Raw genomic sequence first — 22,703 nt, 5'->3', positions numbered from 1 at the left:
TGCTTATTGCATAGAAGAATAGTTTCTTCAGTTACAATTATATACCCCAATAGGGGTTTTTGAACCACCCGAAAGATCAATACATGATCGAAGAATTAGAGCTATTTTTCTTGTATCAACACTAATTTGATGGTAATTATTTCTCTTTCGGTGGCTCTATTGTGATAAATAACTTGACATTTTATACCCATACATATAGTAACCAAGACATTTTAATCCAGTTTATATAAGTCAAGCTCCTTCCGTGGCTCGACAACAAGGCCGCAACTCATTCAATTACAATGTTCATGTATAGTAAAAAGACATTTTAATCCGGTCTATAAGTCGTTCACGTCGTAACTTGATCACAAAGTCAAAATCCGTTCGATCACATACTCGAAGTAAAAGTTGATTCTGATACCAAATGATACAAATTTTCGGTAAAACTTACTATTAAAAACTGACATGCAGAGGAAAGGTGTCGAAAAACTTATCCTGCAGGGAAGTGAAGGTAATGGTGTCAACTGGTGCTTATCTTTTGTCATTATGAAAACTTCAATAATGACGCCGACTTTGGATCGTCCAACTAGTATCATCCACTCGATAAAGTGCCGTTTCTGCCACTCATTCAACCTCCTTCTTTTTTCTTTTATTTTATATATATATATATATATATTATTTTTATGCAATGGCTAAAGGAATGTCTAAGGAGAGAAAAAGTGGCACTAGAAGAATAAGAAAAAATAGTTTTAAACGGAGTTTACAAAAATATATATCTCATTTAATTGTTAACTAAAAAGAATTCCATAAAGCTTAAGAACACATCTAACTCTCGCTCTTTGGCTGATGTGCTAATAAAAAATCCATAAAGCTCAATAAAGTGTTTTTTGCCAAACAAATTGCCTGCAAGCATGATTTGTGCTGCATGCTGCACAATTCCCATTTCAAAAGATGGTAGGCCATATATGTGTTTAAAAATTGGTTCATATTTTGTGGGGGCGGAGGCACCAACTACTTTACTATCGAGTTGAATAAACAAAGAAATCACAAATTTGAATCTTTGAAATTAGGGAAGGGTCAAAGTATAATTAAATAATTTTTATTTTTTAATAAACTTTAAGTTTTAAGATAATTTATAATTTTAATATAGTATTAGAGCAGAAACTTTTTGTTCTAACCCATGATTATATTTCAATTAAGATTGCGTTTGGCTTGCGATTTTGTAGGCCAAACACGCATTTTAAAACAATATTAAAAAAAAATATTTTATTTGAGAGTATGTTAAAAAAAAAAGATTTTAAAATGTGAAAATTGTGCTTTCAAACTACAAGCGAAAGTTGTGTTTTAAAAAATGTGTTTTATGCACTTTAAAAAAGAAAGAAAGAAAAAAAAAAAAAGCGCTAGCCACTTCTATTTATTATATTAAAACTATTAAAGATTTCATTTAAGAGAAAAAACTATAAATTATAAAGATACTCTCCATGCAGTGAAAACAAAGCAACACCTAACCCAAAGCGTTTATCTCTTCTCCTAATATTCGAATATATAAATATAGAGACAGATTTTTAAAATTATTACAAATTACATTAAAATTTTAAAATTATTACAAATTTAATAAATTTTAAAAATTACAGCTGGCCGGTCTAGTCTCTTCTTTCTTCTTTGTGAACTCCAAATTCCAAATCCAATACGCGCTTCATTCGCTACCTTATTCACAAACTTCAAACACACAGACACGCAAAACTCTCTCTCTCTCTCTCTCTCTCTCCGTCTCTCTCTGTGAGTCGGTATCAGATTCTCAGATCTCTCTCTCTGGCCGTCGGATCCGGTGGATCTGAATCTGACGCCTAAGTGAGAGGCTCAGCTCCGATCGGAAATGGAGAACCTGATCTCTTTGGTGAACAAAATCCAGAGAGCTTGTACCGCGCTCGGTGACCACGGAGAAGGCAGTACGTTGCCAACTCTATGGGACTCGCTTCCCTCGATCGCCGTCGTCGGTGGCCAGGTCAGCTCCGATCCCTCCCTATCTCTCGCTTTCTCTCAAGAGCGAGCTGAAGCTTGTTCGTGTGTTCTATAAGCATTGAGCTTATATTTTTTCAATATCTGTAGTATTTTTTGGAAAGCTACCTGTCCGGCAATTCTTTTTTAAGGATTCGATATCGGTTTGCACAAGCGTGTTCGTATTGTTTAATTTCGTAACGATCTTATTAGAAAATTTTCGATTTATCAAGCTGCTTGAAATTACAACTGTTGATCCCCCCCCCCTCTCTCTCTCTCCAATAACATTGAGAGAGCTGAAGCTTGTTCGTATTCAATAAGCTTCGTGCTGATATTTTTCAATCTTTGTAGAATTTGTGGAAGCTACTTGTTTCGGTAGTTGTTTTTGAAAGTGTGTTCATATTATTGGATTTTGTAGCGATCTTATTAGAGATTTAGTTCGATTTATCAAGATGTGTAAATAGAATTGAAGAATCAATGTGACTAACAAGTTCATAGTTATGGTGATTTTCTGCTCATTACTATGGTTTTGAATTTTCAAAGCTTTCGAGAGATGCTATTTATCTACCACTCAATCTTGATGCTTTTATCATTTGAAATGTCATTGAGCTGTAGATGAGGTTTGGTGGCTCAATTCAAACATCTAGTTTATGTCTATGGTTACTGAGTTCTATTTGATTCCGTACTCAAATGCGCTTGATAATCACATTGTAAGTATTGTGTGAAATATGATGAATTGGCATTTTGACTAGTTTATATCTAGTTTATGCATTCAGGGCACTTTAGATGCCATTATGAAGTTTTTGAAAAGGGAAAAATCTTGATGATCTGTCAAAATATATCACTTTTAACATTACTTGTTGCTTTCTATCCATGCCCGAGCAAAAATTTATTGTTTTGTTCTCTTCTTTGTTGTCTCACAGAGCTCTGGGAAGTCATCAGTGTTGGAGAGCGTTGTTGGAAAGGACTTCTTACCTCGTGGATCTGGTAAATTATGGCATTCATATGCTTGGATATACTTTTTTTTTTTTTTTCCTGATTCTTCTTGTTGAATATTGGCAAAATAGTGATGCAAATTTTATGCAGGGATTGTTACTCGAAGGCCACTTGTCTTGCAGCTACATAAGAGCGAGGAAGGAAGCAGAGAATATGCAGAGTTTCTCCACCTTCCAAGGAAAAGATTCACTGATTTTGGTATATCTCTTTATCTTCATTGAAGTTTTTAAATATCTGGATTGATTCTGATATATGAAAATGCCATTTATGTTCTCTTTTTATTTATTAGGCTCCTATAAAGAGATTGTGTAATCATCACATATAATATCTTGTCGTATCAATCACGTAGAGACATCAGTGGCCAATATAATTTATTTTGGTCAGTCTGAAAATTCATGAAAGCACATGGCCAGAAACCACTTCTGGGGAGGGAGAGAATGCGTCTATTGACGAGATTGTTTCATTTGACACTGTATCATTAATTATATTTGTACAGCTGCTGTAAGGAAGGAGATTCAAGATGAGACTGATCGAGAGACTGGCCGCAGCAAGCAAATATCTAGTGTTCCGATTCATCTTAGTATATATTCTCCTAATGGTAAGACCAGGATCGAAATTTTGTTTGGTTATTTTTTGGTTGAATCTACTTGAAGTTAGATTTATCTTTTATGTTTATGCATGAAACTTTTTTACTTGATGTGGTCTTTCATGATTTTCTAGATCTTTTCTATTTTTTTTCGTTAGGTGTTTCTCTTATGTACTTGGGTTGCACCTTTGATCTTAATAATGAATTCCATTTACTTATAAAAAAAAATAAAATTTGATGTCGTTTTGCTATGGATCTAGATTCACATTTTGGACCATTAATTCGAACTTGGGGCATGTCTTAATTCTTTTGTGCATGATAATATGATGTAATGAAGGCCACGTTGTTGAATAGAATAGGAAGTGCTTTTTATTGGGAATGAAGTTATGGAAATCTTTTGGGTGCTATAGCTGCCCTTTGTAAGAATGCACTTGCACTCGAGAAATTTTTTAAGACAATTTCATGTTGGAATGAAGTTTGAAGTTGTGGTTTCCTTAAAATTTTTGGTGGCCGTTGCAACCACTATATTTATTTTTGTGTAGTGTCATCTCAAGTTTTTATTTAGAATTTCTCTTCAGTTTTGTCGTCTGGGGCAATGCAATTATTCAAGTCTTCTGAAGAAAGCTTTATTACAAAAAACCTGAGTTTCGTTATTCCTTTTGCCTGTATGCTCCATCCATGTTTATGTCCTCTGTTGAATCACGGTCCGTCATCTATATTTTCCTAATCTCACAAAATGTTTCCTGACTTGCTCTTATCCTTATTATATAGCACCCTCAATTTGAAGCATAACACTCTTTACCACCATTGAATCTCAATTTTGAACTTTTGGTATTTATAGCTAATTGTTAATTTATTTTCTTCATATCTCAACGTTTGATAGTGAAGCAGAACGTGCTAAAACCTGTTTTTTGGGGGTTGGGGAGAGAGGGGGGGTGGGGGGGAAGATCTGTTGCAAACCTTCTTTAACTCATGAATATTTAGTGGCACTATAGTACAAATTACATCTTTTCAATTTTTTTTAATTTCTTGATTTTTATGATTTTTTTTTTTTGTGTGTGTGGCAGTTGTCAACTTGACGCTCATTGACCTTCCCGGGCTTACGAAAGTAGCTGTTGGTAAGTTACACGTGTCTCTTAATTTGGCATGCGAGTCATTACTGACATTATTCTCTGTTACTTTCTGTTTCGTTGCTGAGAAGCAGAAGGAAATGAAAGAAAATCAAATTTGAAACTCTAAATCCTCATTACGTAGGTTCTGACTTTTGGAAAAAATGAAAAGCACCTACTCACTGAGTATTGTACAATTGTTTGGCTGGTTCTTCTTTTTGTTGGAACCTGTTAGCTTTCATTTCTTTTTCTTTGCTTTCCTTGCAACAAAACAAGTGTCATTTCTTCATCATTATTTTGTAATATTGTAACTAACGCTTTGTTTTGGGTAATATAGAGGGTCAACCAGACAGTATCGTTCACGACATAGAGAATATGGTTCGCTCCTATATTGAGAAGGTAATATCTGTAACAAGTATTGGAATTTTTTTTTTTCTCTATGGAAATAATCAATTAACTTCAGTATTAAAATTTTGGAATATTCCAAACTCTGGAAAATTTCTTGAAGAGGTTTGATAGATTAGATTTATGCTTAGTATTTGAATGATAGATTAGATTTTTGTTTTATTAATATGTGAATTTCTTTGTATTCCAGTATGGAGTCTGAGAAACTTTTAACAAAAGTCTTCCAGGCCCTCAAAACTGTGAAATATGTCTTTGGGGACCAGTTTCTTTCCTCCCTCCTTTAGTTTTGCCTTCATTTCTAATCTTAGAGAAAAATTGAAATAAGGGAAAATTAAAAACTAAAATAGTACCTCACAGTCTTTCCTTATCTATTATGTTGGTTATTTCTGTAGTACAGGGCTCCTGCCTCCAATTTTCAAGTATCGCATTTACCAGAAGATGGTAAATCCTTCAAGAGTTTAGTTTTGAATACTCAATTTGTAGGAAACCAGTGGTTCCATACCCTTCTGTCATGCTTGTATCATTTTCTGTATTTATGAAATTTTAATTGGTCAATGTGATTTCTTTCTTTTGTTGGTCCACTATTAGGTAAATTTTCCATAGATACGATTTAGAATTATCCTCTTTTTCATTAGTAGTAGTTCTTTTGCATTTTTGTCTGCCCCTTTTTTCAAGTTATGCAAGGATAAATTTCTAAATTGTTGCTTTGTTTTGTTTGTTGTACTTATGCAGCCCAACTGTATAATTCTCGCCATTTCACCTGCCAATCAAGATCTTGCTACATCTGATGCAATCAAAATCTCACGTGAAGTAGACCCGACAGGTAACGCCATTATTATTTCTTTAGGCAGTGCAATCTTTTTTCTTTTGCACCTCATATATAATATGTTTAGATTTTGTAATGGTGGCCGTGTTTGACAGTATGATTGCTTGATTTTGTGCAAATGGGTGCTCCTTTGATGTCCTAGTACTTACTTTACTGTTTTGATTTTGCAGGGGAAAGGACCATTGGAGTGTTGAGTGTTGACAAAGATTGATCTTATGGATAAGGGTACTGATGCGGTGGATGTAAGTTGAATTGATCTATATTGCAGGATGATTTGATTTGTATGAGATAAAAGAAGTGCTTGTTCAATAAAGCGAGATCTTTTTATATGTTCTTGCTTGATATTTGGTGGAAGGGAAGTGAGTGCCACTTCAGCTGCGTCATGTCTGTCAGATGGTCCACTGGTTCCTGGTGATCTTATTGATTAAGTTGGGGATACTGATGCAACGAGGCCCGATTCATTTGCATATACAATGTACTTGCAACTTGGATTGATGTCATAGACAACACTTTTTTATGAGTATGCTAGGATGGTTATCTCATAACTTCAACTCTTCTGCGAAGGGCCCTCACCCTTTCCAATTGTCATCCTTGTTTCCTAGATATCTGAACTTTAACTGTGATCTGGTACTCCAGTGCATGCCGCAATCTTTATCTAATATTTATACATGGATATGCATCTACTCATTCGGTAGTGTGGAAATATTCATGTCTTAGATGAAGCCTGCATTGTTTTACAGCTAGAAGCATTACATGCCTTTTGCATCTCTAAATTTTAAGTCACATTCTTTTGGTTGCTTAGATGTTAGAAGGGAGGTCTTATCGGCTGAAATTTCCTTGGATTGGTGTCGTGAACCGCTCACAAGCGGATATTAACAAGAATGTTGACATGATTGCTGCTCGGCGTAGAGAGCGTGAGTATTTCTCTAATACCCCAGAGTACAGGCACCTAGCTCCCAGAATGGGTTCTGAGCATCTAGCAAAGATGCTTTCAAAGGTGGGCAAATCAATATTCTTTTTTTTTTCTTGGAAAAACCAAGGCAGTTTTAGTTTTAATATATTTACTGTTAATTTTTTTTTGTAATAGTTTATATCATGACTTAATCAAATGGTTCATATTGCAGCATTTAGAAACTGTAATCAAGTCCAGGATCCCGGGCATCCAGTCCCTTATTAACAAAACAGTTATTGAACTTGAAACTGAACTAAGTCGTCTTGGAAAGCCCGTTGCTACAGATGCTGGAGTAAGTTTGACTTTTTCACCTTGTTTGGCTTGCTTTATCATTTAAAAATCTGTATCTACTTTTAGCGTCAAACTTGATAATTATAAGGCTCTCTCTCTCTCTCTCTCTCTCTCTCTCTCACTCACACACACACACACACATTTTTTTAGTGTCAAGGGTTGTGGGAGAAGGGCCCGCCAGTGGGGAGGTAGTTGTTGGGGTTTGATAAGAGATCCTCAATCCTGCAGCATTTGCTAATGATTGAATGCTTATGATATGCAGGGAAAGTTGTACATGATCATGGAGATTTGTCGTGCTTTCGATCAAATATACAAGGAGCATCTTGATGGCGTGTAAGTTTCTCACTTTAATCCTCTTCCTTGATTATGGGCATTGGCTCTACCCTGCTTGGTTCAATGTGGCTTCTGTATTATATATCCATGTTATAGAATGAATTAAATTAGTTGTGTTTATTGTTGTCTACAGGCGTCCTGGTGGTGACAAGATTTACAATGTTTTTGATAATCAGCTTCCTGCTGCTCTTAAAAGGTTGCAATTTGACAAGCAACTTTCAATGGAAAATATACGGAAGATCATAACTGAAGCTGATGGATACCAACCTCACTTAATAGCTCCTGAACAAGGATATCGTCGTCTCATAGAATCTACTATAATTAGCATCAGAGGTCCTGCTGAGGCAGCTGTTGATGCGGTAAGTATTAAATTTTAGGAGAAGAATGTATAAAACGTTCAAATTTATACTTGACATTTGTTTCATGTCCTTTTAAAGTCAGTTATGTTTTTGTGTTTCTTATTTCTTGTGCATTTGCATGTAGATAAGGTTAACTGAGTTGGTTCCATTTATTCTTTTTGTCTCAATGTTGACCCTTTAAAAGATAGTTTCTGAGTATTCTGTTGGCATCACCATCAAACATAATCTTGTATGTATACCCATTTTATAAGTTTGTCATACCTGTTTAAGGCTGGTTTGTGAAGTTGAACTTTTCTGGCAGTATCAACCTCATGATAAACTCATTAGACAAAGGAGACCATTTGCTCCTAGTAGATGTGCCTTCTCATTTATATAGTATTTTTTCCCAGTAGTTTGAATGCTTGCTGCATTGAAAGATAAAGCATAGATGGAAGATAATGGAGAAATCAGACATTCAGGTCCAATGTTTTGGTTTGAGAAAACCTCAACCTGCTCTGGCCAAAAGTCTCAAACCTTGACCTTCTAAAATCCAGTTGATTTGTGTATAATCCAAAACTTTTATGCAAAACCTTGTGTCTGTAAAGTTTTTGAATTTCCTTTAAATCCAAATTTTGAGTCCTTGCTGAATCATGATACTTGCTTCATGATGAGTCATATTTGTTTTCTCATGCTTCCAGGTTCATGCTTTACTGAAGGATCTAATTCACAAGGCAATCAGTGAAACTCCTGTATGTTCCTGATACTAAATTTTATTGCTTCCATCGTATCTGTCCTTTGTGTTTTTTTTGAGGTTTTGTATGATGAATCTAACTAGTTGACCTTCTCTTCATTAGCTCAATCTTAAAAAGTTGTGCAGAAAAAACTTTAGGCTTTTCTAAAATTGACTTGATATAATTATACTATACATGACCATGAATAACTAACAGATATTATCTTAAATTTGGGGAAGCTGCCTTGTTTCTTGTTGGAGGAAGCTGCCTGCTATCTGAGGTAGTAAAATCTGTTGGTTAATACTAAAATCTTGTTCCAAGGTTTTGGCCTTAATTAGAGGACTTAATGTACTTTGGCCAATAACAACTAACATGCACTCACGCCCGCACCAGTCAACGCCCACCCACCAGACGCACATGCACCGGAACATGCGTGCGCACAGCTCAAGATTATAACTCTCCCATTTTACTGTTGGCATCAGTGGCTTTGTAGCTCGTTTAAAAAAAAAAATTGAAATTTTCCTGCTTAGAAATTGGGCAGAAAAGGTTATCTTTTATTTCTTTCCAATTGTATAAAAGAAATTGGGCACGAGATACTCTTCTTGATCCTTCTCTTGGTTGAGGTTCATAATTTTTCTAGCTGTTTCCTAAGTTTAGTTTGCTGGACTCACAGGAATTGAAGCAGTATCCTGGCCTAAGAGTAGAGGTTGGAAATGCAGCTGTTGACTCACTTGACAGAATGAGGGACGAAAGCAAAAAAGCAACACTTCAGCTGGTTGATATGGAGTGTAGTTACTTGACAGTTGAATTCTTCCGGAAGCTTCCTCAAGATATTGAGAAAGGCGGCAACCCAACGCATTCAATATTTGATAGATACAACGATTCATATCTTAGGCGAATCGGTGAGTCTAAATACAACTGAAAGTTAGCCAGCTATGCTGGCAGTCGTGCCTGAACTTGGCTTTTATCTTTCCCCTGTTTCCTCACAAGGTTACATCATGTACAAACAGGGACAACGGTTTTGTCTTATGTCAATCTGGTCTGTGCAAGTTTGCGAAACTCAATCCCCAAGTCCATCGTTTATTGTCAAGTACGGGAGGCCAAAAGAAGCCTGCTTGACCATTTCTTCACTGACTTGGGTAAAATGGAGGTGAGAAATTGACCCCTTCCTGTCTTTATTACCATATGCTTGTGTGAAATTTGATCTTGGTTGAGAGAATTTAACAAGTGTGGTTGAATTTAAAATACTAATGCAGACCAAGCGTTTGTCATCGTTATTGAATGAGGACCCAGCCATCATGGAACGGCGGACTGGTCTTGCAAAGAGGTTGGAGTTGTACAGGAGTGCACAAGGAGAAATTGATGCAGTTGCTTGGTCCAAGTAAAGTAATATATGAATCACATCATTTTGCACGAAGAATTTGGCTAGACTTCACCGAGTCATACTGGGTAAGGAGGGTGGGGGGGTATTTTGATTGTATTCTTTGTTCAATTAAATTTCCAAGAGGTGGTTGTCGTCTATTACTTGGTGAAATCATTCATTGTCTTCATTATAGGAATGCGTCATATTTTACCCACTTGTTCCATTTGTGCTAGTGCTAGCTATGCCTGTAAACAAACTTCTCCCTTTTTATATATAGTACGCATTTTTTTTAACCCAATTTAAAGATAGGTAAACCAGCATAATGCTCATATTCAATGGTAGATCTGACCCCTTCTCATATGTTAGATTATTTTCTGTTACAGTAACACCGTAAATATATTTGCTAGTGTTTTTGTTTTTTGTGGTTCTATAAATCATACCCTCTTATTCACTGTCCAAATTCCTTGGGAATGGACAAAGAAATTTCAGGGGATCAGGATCCTTGCCTGCCACCAAAAACTACCACAAAACTAGCATGGCAGGCATAGAATGTCACGACGGGGAGTCATTTCTGTGGTTTGGATTGGGCATAATTTGAGTTTTTTTGTAATCATTTATATAATTAAAAAGAACTAAGTACAAGTTTGAAGTGGGATTCAATTCAACACAGTATGTTGTTTTAATTTTTTCCTCTTTGAATTAGATAGATTAATATGGAAGAGGATTATAATAATTAGGGCCGAGTATTGGTTAAATTGATGACCGTATGTGTGTTTTCGCCAACCGAATCAAAAAAGTTGGTCGTATTGACATTAATAAATTTTGACTATTTTGGTTAAGATGATTAACTTGCTGAAGTGGGTTAAATGTCGGTCGTTTAGTTTGGTTAGTTGTGGGTTTTTTATATTGGGCTAAGCCTATTTTTACGGGCCAAAATAGGTTGATTTTGGGCTTAAATGGTCGTTTTTTGTGGCTAAACAAGTATTTATTGGACATGTATTTGGGTTAAACAAGTAATGCAAAAAAACTAGTTGGGGTCAAAATTAGTTAAGTCAGTTTGGTTAACGACGAAATAAAAATTTTATCGCCTACTCAACCGAACTAAAGTCGAAACAATTTTTTTCATTTCAACTACTGATTGCCAAAAGTTAGTAGGCGGTCGGTATCAGTTCGATGGCAATCGGTATGCAACAATTGGATATTCTACCCACCCTTAATAATAAAGACGTTTTAAATCTGTATGTTTGTTCCTCTATTGGAGGTGTTTTAAAAATGTCTAAATCAAGTAGATAGATATGATGGACCAAATATGCTCTCTCGGCTAACCTATGTTTGGAATGCGAATTTAGGAGCCTAAGATTTTGGGTCGGGATGGTAAGCTCAAATTGTGAGTTCTAACCAGACTTTGAAAGCCAATGCAAAGAAGCAAAACAAAGCACAAATAACTTGATTAGCTGTGCTATCATAGTAATTGCATAGAGAACGTTAAGATTGTGGCACAAAGAATAACCGCTCCATGATTTCATAAGAATTGCCGTATGATTTCAAGTAGAGAATTTGGTTAAGGCTATAACTTGCTCACAAGTATATAATCCAATATAAAATCTAAGTGAAGAATTTGGCACGACACCTAGCTAAGGTTGTACCTTGTAAGTAGAAATAATTTTACCAAGTAACATATCTAAATTTAAGAATTTGTGTGGAAAAGTTCTCTCCTCTTCTTATCAAATTTTTCACTAATATTTTAGGCTCTATTTAGTAAAATTTTTGTTTTCTAGTCTAAAAAAAAAAAATAAATAAAAATTGACAAATAATCCAAAACACAAAACAATTCTAAAAACACACTATCAATTTTTACCTTTATATCATATTAAAACATTTTTTGAAATAAAAGATAAAAAAAATATTTTTCATAACATATTAACAAACAGAGCCTTTGAATTGGTTCATCCTACTTCAATATAAAAGGGCAATTTTGGAAAGCACTCTGTTTAATATTTTATTGAAATCAGGATCTTTTGAAAATTTTAAAATATTCTATTATGTAAAATTCTTTAACTCTTTAACATTCTGCATATCATTCTTTTCCGATTTAAAAAATAATAAATACTAATATGATAAAATTGTAACTATTTAATTTAGAAATAATTATTAATATTTAAAAAATTATATGCAGAATAATATATATAAATGATTCTAGTAGAAACTTTAAAAAGGATTTGATACCGTATTAAGCCCAACCATGACGTAAGTAGTTCGAGATTCCGACAATTCCCATCATTCCATTCATGCATGATATAGACATAGAAAATGATATTTACACTTCTTGTGCATAACAACTACACTTACATAAGACACATTGGAGTGGAGTGTGATGTGTAAGTATCATTTCCTGATAGACATATGATATGTGTTCTTTTTCCAGTTTTTTTTTTTTTTTTTTTTTTTTTTTTTTTTTTTTTTGCGGCGGTTTAATGTTTGGAATTTTTAAAAAATCCGGGAATCTTTGACTTTCGTTTTGTGGGGGTTGGGATTTTAAAAAACCCCGGGAATCTTTGGCTTCGGTTTCACGGTTTCACCTACCGGCCTGCCCTGAAGCTCTTTATCAGTTTATCTTGAAAGTTTGACTAAAAAATCCTCCATTTCTATCTTGCATCAAAGCCCTTTAAAATTTCTGCAAAATTATTATTGTCAAAACTCTCTCTAAATTTGATGCCCATTTTCCTTTCGACATTCACTTTTTTATCATTTTTTTCTCTTCTCCTCGCTTCTCACTCTCTTTATTTTTTCTTTTTCTCTCACTCTCTAATGGATCATAAGTTTTATCGCTGATTTGCACTTCCGTTGGTTGAGCAATCTCTCACTCTCTCTAGTGGGTTCGTCGGGCACGGCAAGTCTACAGAAGGGGAGCCCCATAGCTTGCGATCACCGAGTTCCTTGCCTTAAACGATCGATCAAGGGGCTTACCTTTCTCAAAGCAAAGGGCTTACCTTTGTAATATTGTCAAATTGCTGGATAATTATTCGTTTGTCCCCCAATTTTTCGTGATTTGGGGTTTGTTTTGCCGGTTGAATATAATTGGCATGTTCTTAGCTAAGTTTTAGCTGCAAATTAAATTTGTGTATATATAATTTGCAATACCCAATTCATTTGTTGGGGAATTGTATCTCTCAACTCTCAAATCCCCCCCGCCCCCCCTTTTTTTATTTTTTTTTATTTTTTTTTATATATAAAAAAAATTTATTTTTATTTTTTATTGAAAAAAATATTGACAGTTACTTGAGTTGTTAGATTTATTTGTGAATACTTTTTTCTGGATAAAGTTTATTTTGCTCGTTTGGAGCAACTTTTCATGGTAGTTAAAGTTGTTGCTCTCAAAATCAATAAAATAATATCTGTTTAAAATAAAGAAATATTTAGAGAGTTTGATGTATGAACCTTTTTAAAAGTGATAGATAAAATCAAAAAATAGATTCTTAAGCTAGAATTTAGAGAAAATTTAGAGAGTTCACAAGGGATGCTCTTAGTAATGTTTGAAGCCATGGCTATGCCGTGCATCTAATTGTGAGCGCCGAGCAGCTCCGTCCGGTACCAAAATTTTATTCCTTTGTTTTGTTTCTTGTTTCAATGAGTATGTGGGTTTTGTTGATTGTCAGGATTTGATTTTGTATTTGGTTTTTGTCTCTTCAGGACAATAACACTTGGGACATCATCCCTAGTCCTACTGGAGTCAAGCTTCTTGGGTGCAAATGGGTCCACACCACCCAGCTCTGTGCTGATGATTCTATTGAAAGACATAAAGCTCGTTTACTGTTTAGCAAGTCTGTCAGTTTATGCAGGCTCTGTGCCAAACACATTTGGCCGCTGTTTGTCATCTTCTTCGATATCTCAAAGGGACATCTGGTCTGTCATCCTTCAGGGAATTCATTATAGTTGCAGGGTTTTAGTGATGCTGACTGGGCTGGTTGTGTGGATACTCGTCATTCTGTTGGAGGTTGGTGTATGTTTCTTGGCGATGCCATTATTTCTTGGAAGAGTAAGAAGCTGCTTTGTGTCTCGAAGTCATCAATTGAGTCTGAATATCGGGTTATGTCGTCTGCCTATTCTAAAATTGTGTAGCTTCGAGGGTTGTTAGGCGAACTTAGTGTTCCGTAGCTTACTCCTACTCCTCTTCATGCTAATAATATCAGTGCTATTCAGATTATGGCCAATCCTCTTTTTCATGAGCGCACCAAACATATTGAAGTGGATTGTCATTCCATTCGTGAATCCTTTGCTCGACAGGTGATTACTCTTCCACATATTTTCACTGAACACCAAACTGCTAATGTTTTCACCAAGGCTCTCTCTCGTCCTTGCCATCAGTTCCTAATTGACAAATTGGCAAATTGATGCTTTTTGATCGCCCATCATCAATTTGAGGGGAGATGTTAACAATATTGACAGCAGAGCAACATCAGTTGTCCATCTCGACGTAGCACACTAGGATGGCAAGATCGCAGCTAAATTGGGCAAGGAAAATATTGCACCATGATGTCCAAGACAATGCCTAACTAGGAAAGATTCTTGGGATTAACTAGGAAAGAAAGTTGCGTCAATTTTATAGAAAGAATTCTTTTGATTATTTGTTTCCTTTGCCATAAACGTGTAAAGTCATACATGTTGTGTATGTAAGGCCGAGTGCCTCTCCATTGTAATTCAAGCTAGAAATATATCAGTTCAGGGCAAAACATTGTTTGACAAAATCTGCTACCATCGTTAATTACAAGGAAGACCAAAATAATTTATCATCACACAAACTTAAGGGTGTATCAGGAAATAATAACAATAGAGAGATGCTATTTAAGTGGAGTGCTATAACACTGCCATATGATTAAGGTGACGTGACAGTGAAAATCACAGCTCTCTATACTTGTAGAGTTTGGATTGCGGCTTTAGATCAGGACTCCACCACTGCTCAAGTCCATGATCTTGTTTAAAATTCTGGGAAGGAGATGGATTAATGGTCAGACTTGCAGAAGGAATGAGGTGTAGTGGTTCTGAGTACTCCTTCCCCAATGCATTCATTAGCAGACCTCCAATCGAGTTCTGGGTTGCTAATCTCCCAATCCATCCTGCACCATTCTCTTCCATCTTTTTCCTGCGTTCAAAATACTCAATATATTCTGAACCAATGTGATCACGGGGGTTCACAAATAGACAAGGGACCCATGCAGACAAAGCAGCAAATTGATCCTCCGCCGTATTCCTCTGGTGTTTAGTCCTCATAGCAAGAGTGAGCCCTGCTGTGATCGCACTGCTTGCAATTCGAATCCCGGTTCTCAGTCTTTTATCCTTAATTTTCTCAATTGGGCCAGAAAGGAATGGCGGATTGAAAAGAAAAGATTCGAGAAAGATGCCGGTCTTGGCCATAGTTTTTCCAGCAAGCATTGCCATTGCTGACCCAAGGGAATGGCCAGCTAACCAGACATTTGAATCACCAACTTCAGTAACAAAGCTCTGGACAAATTGCATAGCAATCTCAAAACGAGATGTCCGGTGAAGTTCATTCAGAATGAGGTCCTTATTCAAGTCGGCATCCCGTAAGACAGTGCCTAGCTTTATTAAGGTGCCTCGGAAAGCAATCACGTATCGTGGACTTCCATCTAGTGAGTGGTCACGGTGAGACGCTGGAGGATTGAATTCATAAATGGCTCCAAAGATGGAACAATCAGCATCATCTACAAAGGGACGAAGCAGCCGAAAATGGAGAAACTCCCACCAAGGAGGAGCAAGGGCATGGGAACCTTGACGATTTGCTTGGCGGTCCCGTTCGAGAATGTAGACACCCTGAACCAAACTGGCAGCAACAGACCTTCGATGGTTTTCACTCCCCCTGCATATAGCACACAGCATCCTTAATTTTCCCTCAGCATCTTGTAAATACAGAAAGGTAATATAGGATCAAATTGAATTAAACAAAAGGTAGCCCATGTATGGGATGTTTATCGTAAGGAAAAAATCTTTAAATTCTTAAATGGCCTCTAACGGGAAGGCAATAGTTCAGATCTTCATTTGCACATTCTCAAGTAAACAAAGGTGGACTCAACAGTAAGAATCCAAACTGACGTCAAATGCTATGCTCCAAGTCAATGTCAACAAGCATATGCAGGATAATGGCCAAGAAGGAAAGTTCCATGCAAATACAATTAAATAATAATAATAAAAAAATGGACACCAGCTCTACCTGTGTTAAAAATATAAAACTGGGTGTAATTAGAACACATGCATGCGACTCTTACTGGGGGAAGGGGATGAAGCCTATGACTCATGGTTCCAACCTGTAAGTTGCATCAGAAAAAGAAAGAAAAAAAAACTCTTTTTTTTGTTCCCAAGGAGAAGAGGAGGGAGAGATTAAGGAGCTGTTTGGTAACCAATCCATCCCATTTCAATTTCCATTTCACTTCTCCCAAAAAAATCAAATAAAAAACATTCCAACTTTTTTACACTTTTTACATCACATCAATAATTTTTTATTACTATTCAAATAAAAAAACTCACTACAAAACAAAACTTTTTCACTTTTCTATAAAACATTCTCAAATTCTATATCACATCAATCATTTATTACTACTATTCAAATAAAACATCCCATTTTCCACAACTTACCAAACAGGTCCTAAAACTTGTGATTTCAGCTTTATAAGGCATGATCCCAACAAATTAAGCTACCCTTAGGGAAAAAAAAAAAATGTAGAAGAAAAATTACCCCATGAATTGTAATTTTAATCCAATATGATTACGCTCTCAAATCATTCTTTGTCATATTGTTTTGCAATAGAATGAAACAGCTAAAAAAAAAGCCATTTTAATATTGTTTAATTATCAAGGACCAATCTCAGTCCCTTTGCAAGAGTTCAAAATATTCCATTGATCAGTCACAAGCACAACTTACATATCAACTTCAAAGAACTTTAGCGGCCGTAGACCAAAAAGGTAAGTAAATTTTGAAACAAGGTACTGCTATTTATTATCTATTCTTTTTTTCTTCTTCTTCTTTTTCAAATATATATATATATATATATATATATATGTGGAGGGGTTGAAGGTCTCACCAGTCAATAGAAATTAGGTGAAATGGTCCTGAAAGTCTTAAGTCTTCCCTCTTGGAGGCTGTTAGGCCCATTATACCGTATGTTCCTTTTTCCTCTTCCTCTTGATATCCTCAAAAACTGTTCTGCAATGCGCAAAGACATAATTGTGTTGTTTGGTAAGTAATTGCATCGTAAAATATTTGTTTGAATAATAATAAGAAGTGATTGATGTGATATAAAGCCCCTTCTGTCCGGTCATGGCAAAAAACATGGGTTTTTTGCCCACCAATAACCGGTCGACACGTCAGCTAAAAAAATTAAAACCAAAAAACTGAAATGGTCCTGATGTAGTGAATCGCTTCTCTTCATTCTTTCTTCTTCTGTTCTTTTTCTCTCCTGTCACCGGGACACAGTGAGGCAGAGGGAGAGAGTGGGTTTGAGAGGGGGGAGATCGGGAGAGTGAGATCAGGGGAGAGAGTGAAACAGAGAGAGAGATGATGTCGGAGAGACAGAGAGGATCCGATCGACGGTGGGCCAGCGCCGAAGGAGCAAGTCCGGTTATGGGTCGCACACCGGTGGCTGGAGGTGCGATTTTCGGTGGCCAGAATCGACTTCCGGCAAGGCAGGGACGGTCCGAGAGGGGGAGATCGGGAGAGTGAGATCGGGGGAGAGAGTGAAACAGAGAGAGAGAGGATCCGAGACGGTGGGCCAGCGCCGGAGGAGCAGGTCCGATTATGGGTCGTCGACCGGTGGCTGGAGGTGCGATTTTCGGTGGCCAGAACCGACTTCCGGCGAGGCTGGGACAGTCCGAGAGGGGGAGATCAGGAGAGTGAGATCGGGGGAGAGAGTGAAACAGAGAGAGAGATGCTGTCAGAGAGAGAAAGAGAGATGCTGAGAGAGAGAGAGAGAGAGAGAGAGAGAGAGAGAGAGAGAGAGAGAGAGAGAGAGAGAGAGAGAGAGAGAGAGAGAGAGAGAGAGGATATCGGGGGAGAGAGTGAAACAGAGAGAGAGAGAGAGAGAGAGAGAGAGAGAGAGAGAGAGAGAGAGAGAGAGAGAGAGAGAGAGAGAGATGCTGTCGGAGAGAGAAAGAGAGATGCCGAGAGAGAGAGAGAGACGAACAGAGAGAGGATCCGATCGCCGGAGAACTGACTTCCGGCGAGGCAGGGACGGTCCGGCAGTTGCTTTGCAGACTGAACAGTAATTGGAGGCTTTGAGCTTTGCTTGTTGATTGATTTGAGAAATGGAGGTTTTGCTTGTGTGTGTTTTGTATATTTTCTTTTGGTGTAATATGCTGATGTGTCTGTTTTCTATTAGAGGGCATAAAAGACTTGGTTTCTGCCAAGTCCGAACTGAAGTTATTCCCAATCTAAAAATGTTTTATAAAAAAGCGAAAAAGTTTTGTAGTAAGTTTTTTTTTTTTTATTTGAATAGTAATAAAAAATTATTAATGTAATATAAAAAATTATTATGTTTATCTAAATCAAACACATTAACTTCCTCGAACATAATAAATTTCAAGGATCTTTCGCTTGTTATTGATACAGTAAACTCTACATTGACGTGTGAATCATGCCAAACCAGTTCCATCGAAAGTACTAAGGACTGCCAATAAAAGTTCATATATTCCTTTCTATACAAAAGATGCCTAAGACTGCCGATAAAAGTTCCTATATTCCTTACTATACAAAAGATGCCTAAGACTGCCGATAAAAGTTCCTATATTCCTTTCTATACAAAAGATGGGCCATGAGTAGGCAATCCATGGAAATTAAGAAGTATTTAAAACCAGTCTTATTTAGAGATTTTCAATTATAATATTTTCAAATAATTGGAGCTTAGCCAACTTGTAGATTCTAGATATTAAACTGAAACAGGAAAAGCAACTTTGGAAACACTTTAGACCTTATTCCCAACGATGAGTGGTTAGTGCACAATTGTTGTGTACCACTTTAGAGACATAAGGTAGATCTCACGTAGGACTCATGTGGTGGGTTCCACCACATGAGACTTACTTCATGTCTCTAAGACTCTGCATAACAGTTGCACAACTGTTGTACAAGAGTCATTTTTCATTCCCAACATACATATAGTCACCTCAGGGTACATCTGAGTTTTTAAGATAAAAAATACTTCATAAATTAACACAAAATATGAACCATATTTCTCATTCCAATCAAGAATCAACCTTTACGTTAAAAAGAATCTCTAGAAAACAGGGACGGAGCCAGAAAGTATTTTGGACAGGGGCCAAGCCGTTAAGACATGAATTACAAATATATTAAAATAGAGGTAGGGGTCAAAGCATAAATTTAGTTTTGACAACAAAAATTAAACAAAATAAGTGTTTCATAATACATCAAATTTAGCCAAAACACTTATCAATATGGAACCTGTCGGATTTTTGAATCTCGAAAATCATCTATAAAATAAATTTACATGGTTATGTTGAAGTTTTTAGAAAAGTAAGAAAAAAAATTTCTAAGTTAGCAACTAACGAACTCACATAAAGAATAATAGAATATAATAGCTTTCACATGTCAAATTCTCCACTTAATTGTTTAGACTTATAAACTATAATAACCAATATTCTCAATATTTAATAATCATAATATCCAAATTACAATACCACTTATATTAAGAATTGAGCTTAGAAAACTAACCTCAAAAGTGCGACTTACGTTAGTAATTTTGCACCGCTACTGTGTTGCGAATTATTTGTTGTTCTGTATCTTAAAAATCAGATTAAATCAATAATTTTCAAAATCTAAATTTTATAATACTGTAAAGTAAAAATTGAAATAATAATAATAATAAAAAATTGTCTAAAAGGCATTCAACAATTATTGAACAAACCAAATGATTTTTACGACACGCAAATTAGTCACACAAATGAAAAAAAAAAAAAAAAAAAAGAAAAAGAAAAAAATTGTACACAATTTGTCTTAGACTTCCCCTTCAGACGTTACTTCTCATTGTTCAATTTGTACAAAATTTGTCTTTTTCTCCTTATTAGTCAATGTTGGGTTAGTGTAATTGTTTTTTAAAATGTTTTCTTTAAGTCTATTTTACTGTCATGACTAGACTCTTCTGTAGACTTTCTCAGTTTCTCCGGACTTGTTTGGCAAATCATTTCCAATTCTTCTTCTTTTTCTTTTTGTTTTTTTTTTTTTTAAAAAAATCAAATAAAAAACATTTTAACTTTTTTACACTTTTTATATCACATTAATCATATTTTATTATTGTTCAAATAAGTAAACCTACTACAAAACAAAAATTTTTCACTTTTCTATAAAGCATTATCAAATTTTATATTACATCAATCGCTTTTTACTATACAAAACACAAATATTTTTCACAACATAATTACTTTCCAAACAAGCCCCTATTTTATTTTGTACTCATCTTCTCGACTTTTCTCCTATTTTCAAGATTCTTCTCTAGACTCTTCTTCACCTGAGTCTAGCTTCTTCTAAAAGTCAATAATCCTTATTCCTCTTCACTTCTTCTTTTAGACTTCAGTTTATGTTTTCAGTTTAATTTCGCCATAAGGCCGTAAGTCACATTTTTAGTTATCTCTTTAGTTCTTCGCCATATGACAAAAAAATATAAGCAAAATATTAAGGTTTTGAGAACTCGCAAACTTAAAATGAATGGAAGCACTAAAGGCGGAAGCAATTGGCCAGTGAAATCAAAGACGGCAAGGTTAATTAAGACACCTTTTTCTAGGTTTAATTGGATAAGGTATTTTTTTTAATGGAATTTTGTTCTCTAATATATATATATTTTTTTGCTTGTGGACATGCGGAATGTAGTTTGGTCAGAGTACTTTTTTAGGTTTAATGGCTTTTGATATCTATAGGAAATCTGTGGATTGTAGATTGCTTTTTTTTTTTTATAAGGTTTATTTGGTTAAGGCAAAAAAAAAAAAAAAAAAAAAAAAGGGTAAGGGCCAACATAACTTTTTAGAATGGGCCAATAATTTTTTGAGAAGGTGTCAATGGGCTAAAATATATATATTTTAATCCTTTTTTTTTTTTTTTTTTATTATTATTTTTTTTTATGTCAGTTCATTCTCTTCTGAAAACAAGACATGCACTTATAACAATATACTTAAATAAATCACTCAACTTTGACCCAAATCATAAACCTCTTTTATAGTTTGTTTCTTTTGTCTTCCTAAGAGATCCAAATCATAATCGATCAATAGCTCAATTTACATAAGACCCACTAACAAATGCAGGGTTTTTTTTTTTTTTTTTTTTGAAGTTTCGATTAACAGAACAAGTATAAGACCCATAATGAAAAATGCACAAAACAAGCCTTATTTCACCTCCCTTCAAGAGATCATTTTGGAGAAAAAAAGAAAACTTTGATTACTTGCATACAAAACCATTTCAACCCCCATCCCATTACAAGGTTCGATCTTTTCATTCTGAACATTGTCAAAGGCTGATAAATTGAACTGACATTGTAATAACCAATGCTCCTAGAGACTAACATATCAAAAGCTAAAAGAATCGAAGAAAGGAGAAAAATAAAAAATAAAAAATTGTACCTTCAAGAAATTATAGGTATTGAGATCACATCTGATAGAAATGTGCAGAATGGTTTATTTGAAATATCAAGCGAAGGCCTTAAATACTTAATTTTTTTTTTTTAAAAAAAAATGGTTGAAAGAGACAACTTGGATATGTGATAGGGGTGTGCATGAGGTGGATTTTCGCCATATTTGGCCCCGCCTCGCAACCCTGCGGTTTTGGAAAATGTCACCCATGAACCGCAAAAGATGAGTGACATTCGTGTGGTGCGGGGGGAATTGATGCATGGGGTGCGAGTTGGCAGTGGTGGGACGGGTTTAGGCGAAGAAGATGAAGAGACGAAAACAAGAAACAAAACAAAATCCTGGCAATCACTCATTGAAACAAGAAACAAAACAAAGGAATAAAATTTTGGTACCGAATGGAGCCGCTCAGCGCTCACAATCAAATGCACGGCACATCCATGGCTTCCAAGACCACTAAGAGTATCCCTAGCTAGTTCTCTAAATTTTCTCTAAATTTTAACTCAAAAATCTTCTTCTTCTTCTTTCTTTTTTTTTTTTTTTTTTTTTAATATTTTGTTTATCACTTTTAAAAAGCTTCATACATCAGACTCTTTAAATATTTTTTTATTTTTATTTTAAACAGATATTATTTTTTTATTGATTTTGAGAGCAACGACTTTAACAACTTTAACTACCATGAAAAGTTGCTCCGAGTAAAATAAACTATATCCAGAAAAAAGTATTCACAAATAAATCTAACAACTTAAGCAACCGTCAATATTACCAAGGTAAGCCCTTTGCTTTGAGAAAGGTAAGCCCCTTGATCGATTGTTTAAGGCAAGGAACTCGGTGATCGCAAGCTACGGGGCTCCTTCTGTAGACTTGCTTGCGCCTCCAGCCGTGCCCGACGAGCCCACTAGGGAGAGTGAGAGATTGCTAAACCAATGGAAGTGCAAATTAGCGATAAAACTTATGACCCAATAGAGAGTGAGAAAAAGAAAAATAAAGAGCGTGAGAAGCGAAGGAGGAAAGTGAAGAAGCGGGAGAAGAGAAAAAATACTTGATAAAACGGTGAATGGTGAAAAGAAAAGGGAAATCACATTTATAGAGATTTCTGACAATAACTATTTTGCAGAAATTTTCAAGAGCTTTGATGCAAAATGGACATGTATGATTTTTT

The 22,703-nt window shown here is 35.5% G+C and overlaps 2 protein-coding genes across 2 annotated transcripts; one reads left to right on the top strand and one right to left on the bottom strand.

The window, feature by feature from the left end:
- The first annotated feature begins 1,662 nt into the window (after positions 1-1,662).
- On the top strand, positions 1,663-10,205 carry LOC133854125 (dynamin-related protein 5A-like). Its single transcript, XM_062290171.1, is given in 17 exon segments — positions 1,663-1,984; positions 2,901-2,964; positions 3,064-3,171; positions 3,470-3,571; positions 4,627-4,677; positions 5,006-5,067; positions 5,806-5,896; positions 6,070-6,092; positions 6,094-6,141; positions 6,702-6,896; positions 7,024-7,143; positions 7,405-7,475; positions 7,609-7,834; positions 8,512-8,562; positions 9,218-9,446; positions 9,555-9,694; positions 9,801-10,205. Coding segments are annotated over 17 exon segments (1,839 nt in total). The 5' UTR covers positions 1,663-1,855; the 3' UTR covers positions 9,930-10,205.
- Positions 10,206-14,650: 4,445 nt separating this feature from the next.
- LOC133853628 (GDSL esterase/lipase At4g10955-like) lies at positions 14,651-15,830 on the bottom strand. Its single transcript, XM_062289617.1, has one exon. The coding sequence runs from the start codon at positions 15,800-15,802 to the stop codon at positions 14,804-14,806; it is 999 nt and encodes a 332-aa protein (XP_062145601.1). The 5' UTR covers positions 15,803-15,830; the 3' UTR covers positions 14,651-14,803.
- Between the last annotated feature and the right edge of the window lie 6,873 nt (positions 15,831-22,703).

Source organism: Alnus glutinosa, chromosome 13 (genome assembly GCF_958979055.1).
Source record: "Alnus glutinosa chromosome 13, dhAlnGlut1.1, whole genome shotgun sequence".
Lineage (NCBI taxonomy): Eukaryota > Viridiplantae > Streptophyta > Magnoliopsida > Fagales > Betulaceae > Alnus > Alnus glutinosa.
The sequence above is the reverse complement of the archived record's forward strand: the minus strand, read 5'-3'. Positions and strand labels throughout refer to the sequence as shown.

Coding starts and splice junctions, on each gene's coding strand:
- LOC133853628 (XM_062289617.1), bottom strand. CDS start 15,802: ATGCTGTGTGCTATATGCAGGGGGAGTGAAAACCATCGAAGGTCTGTT.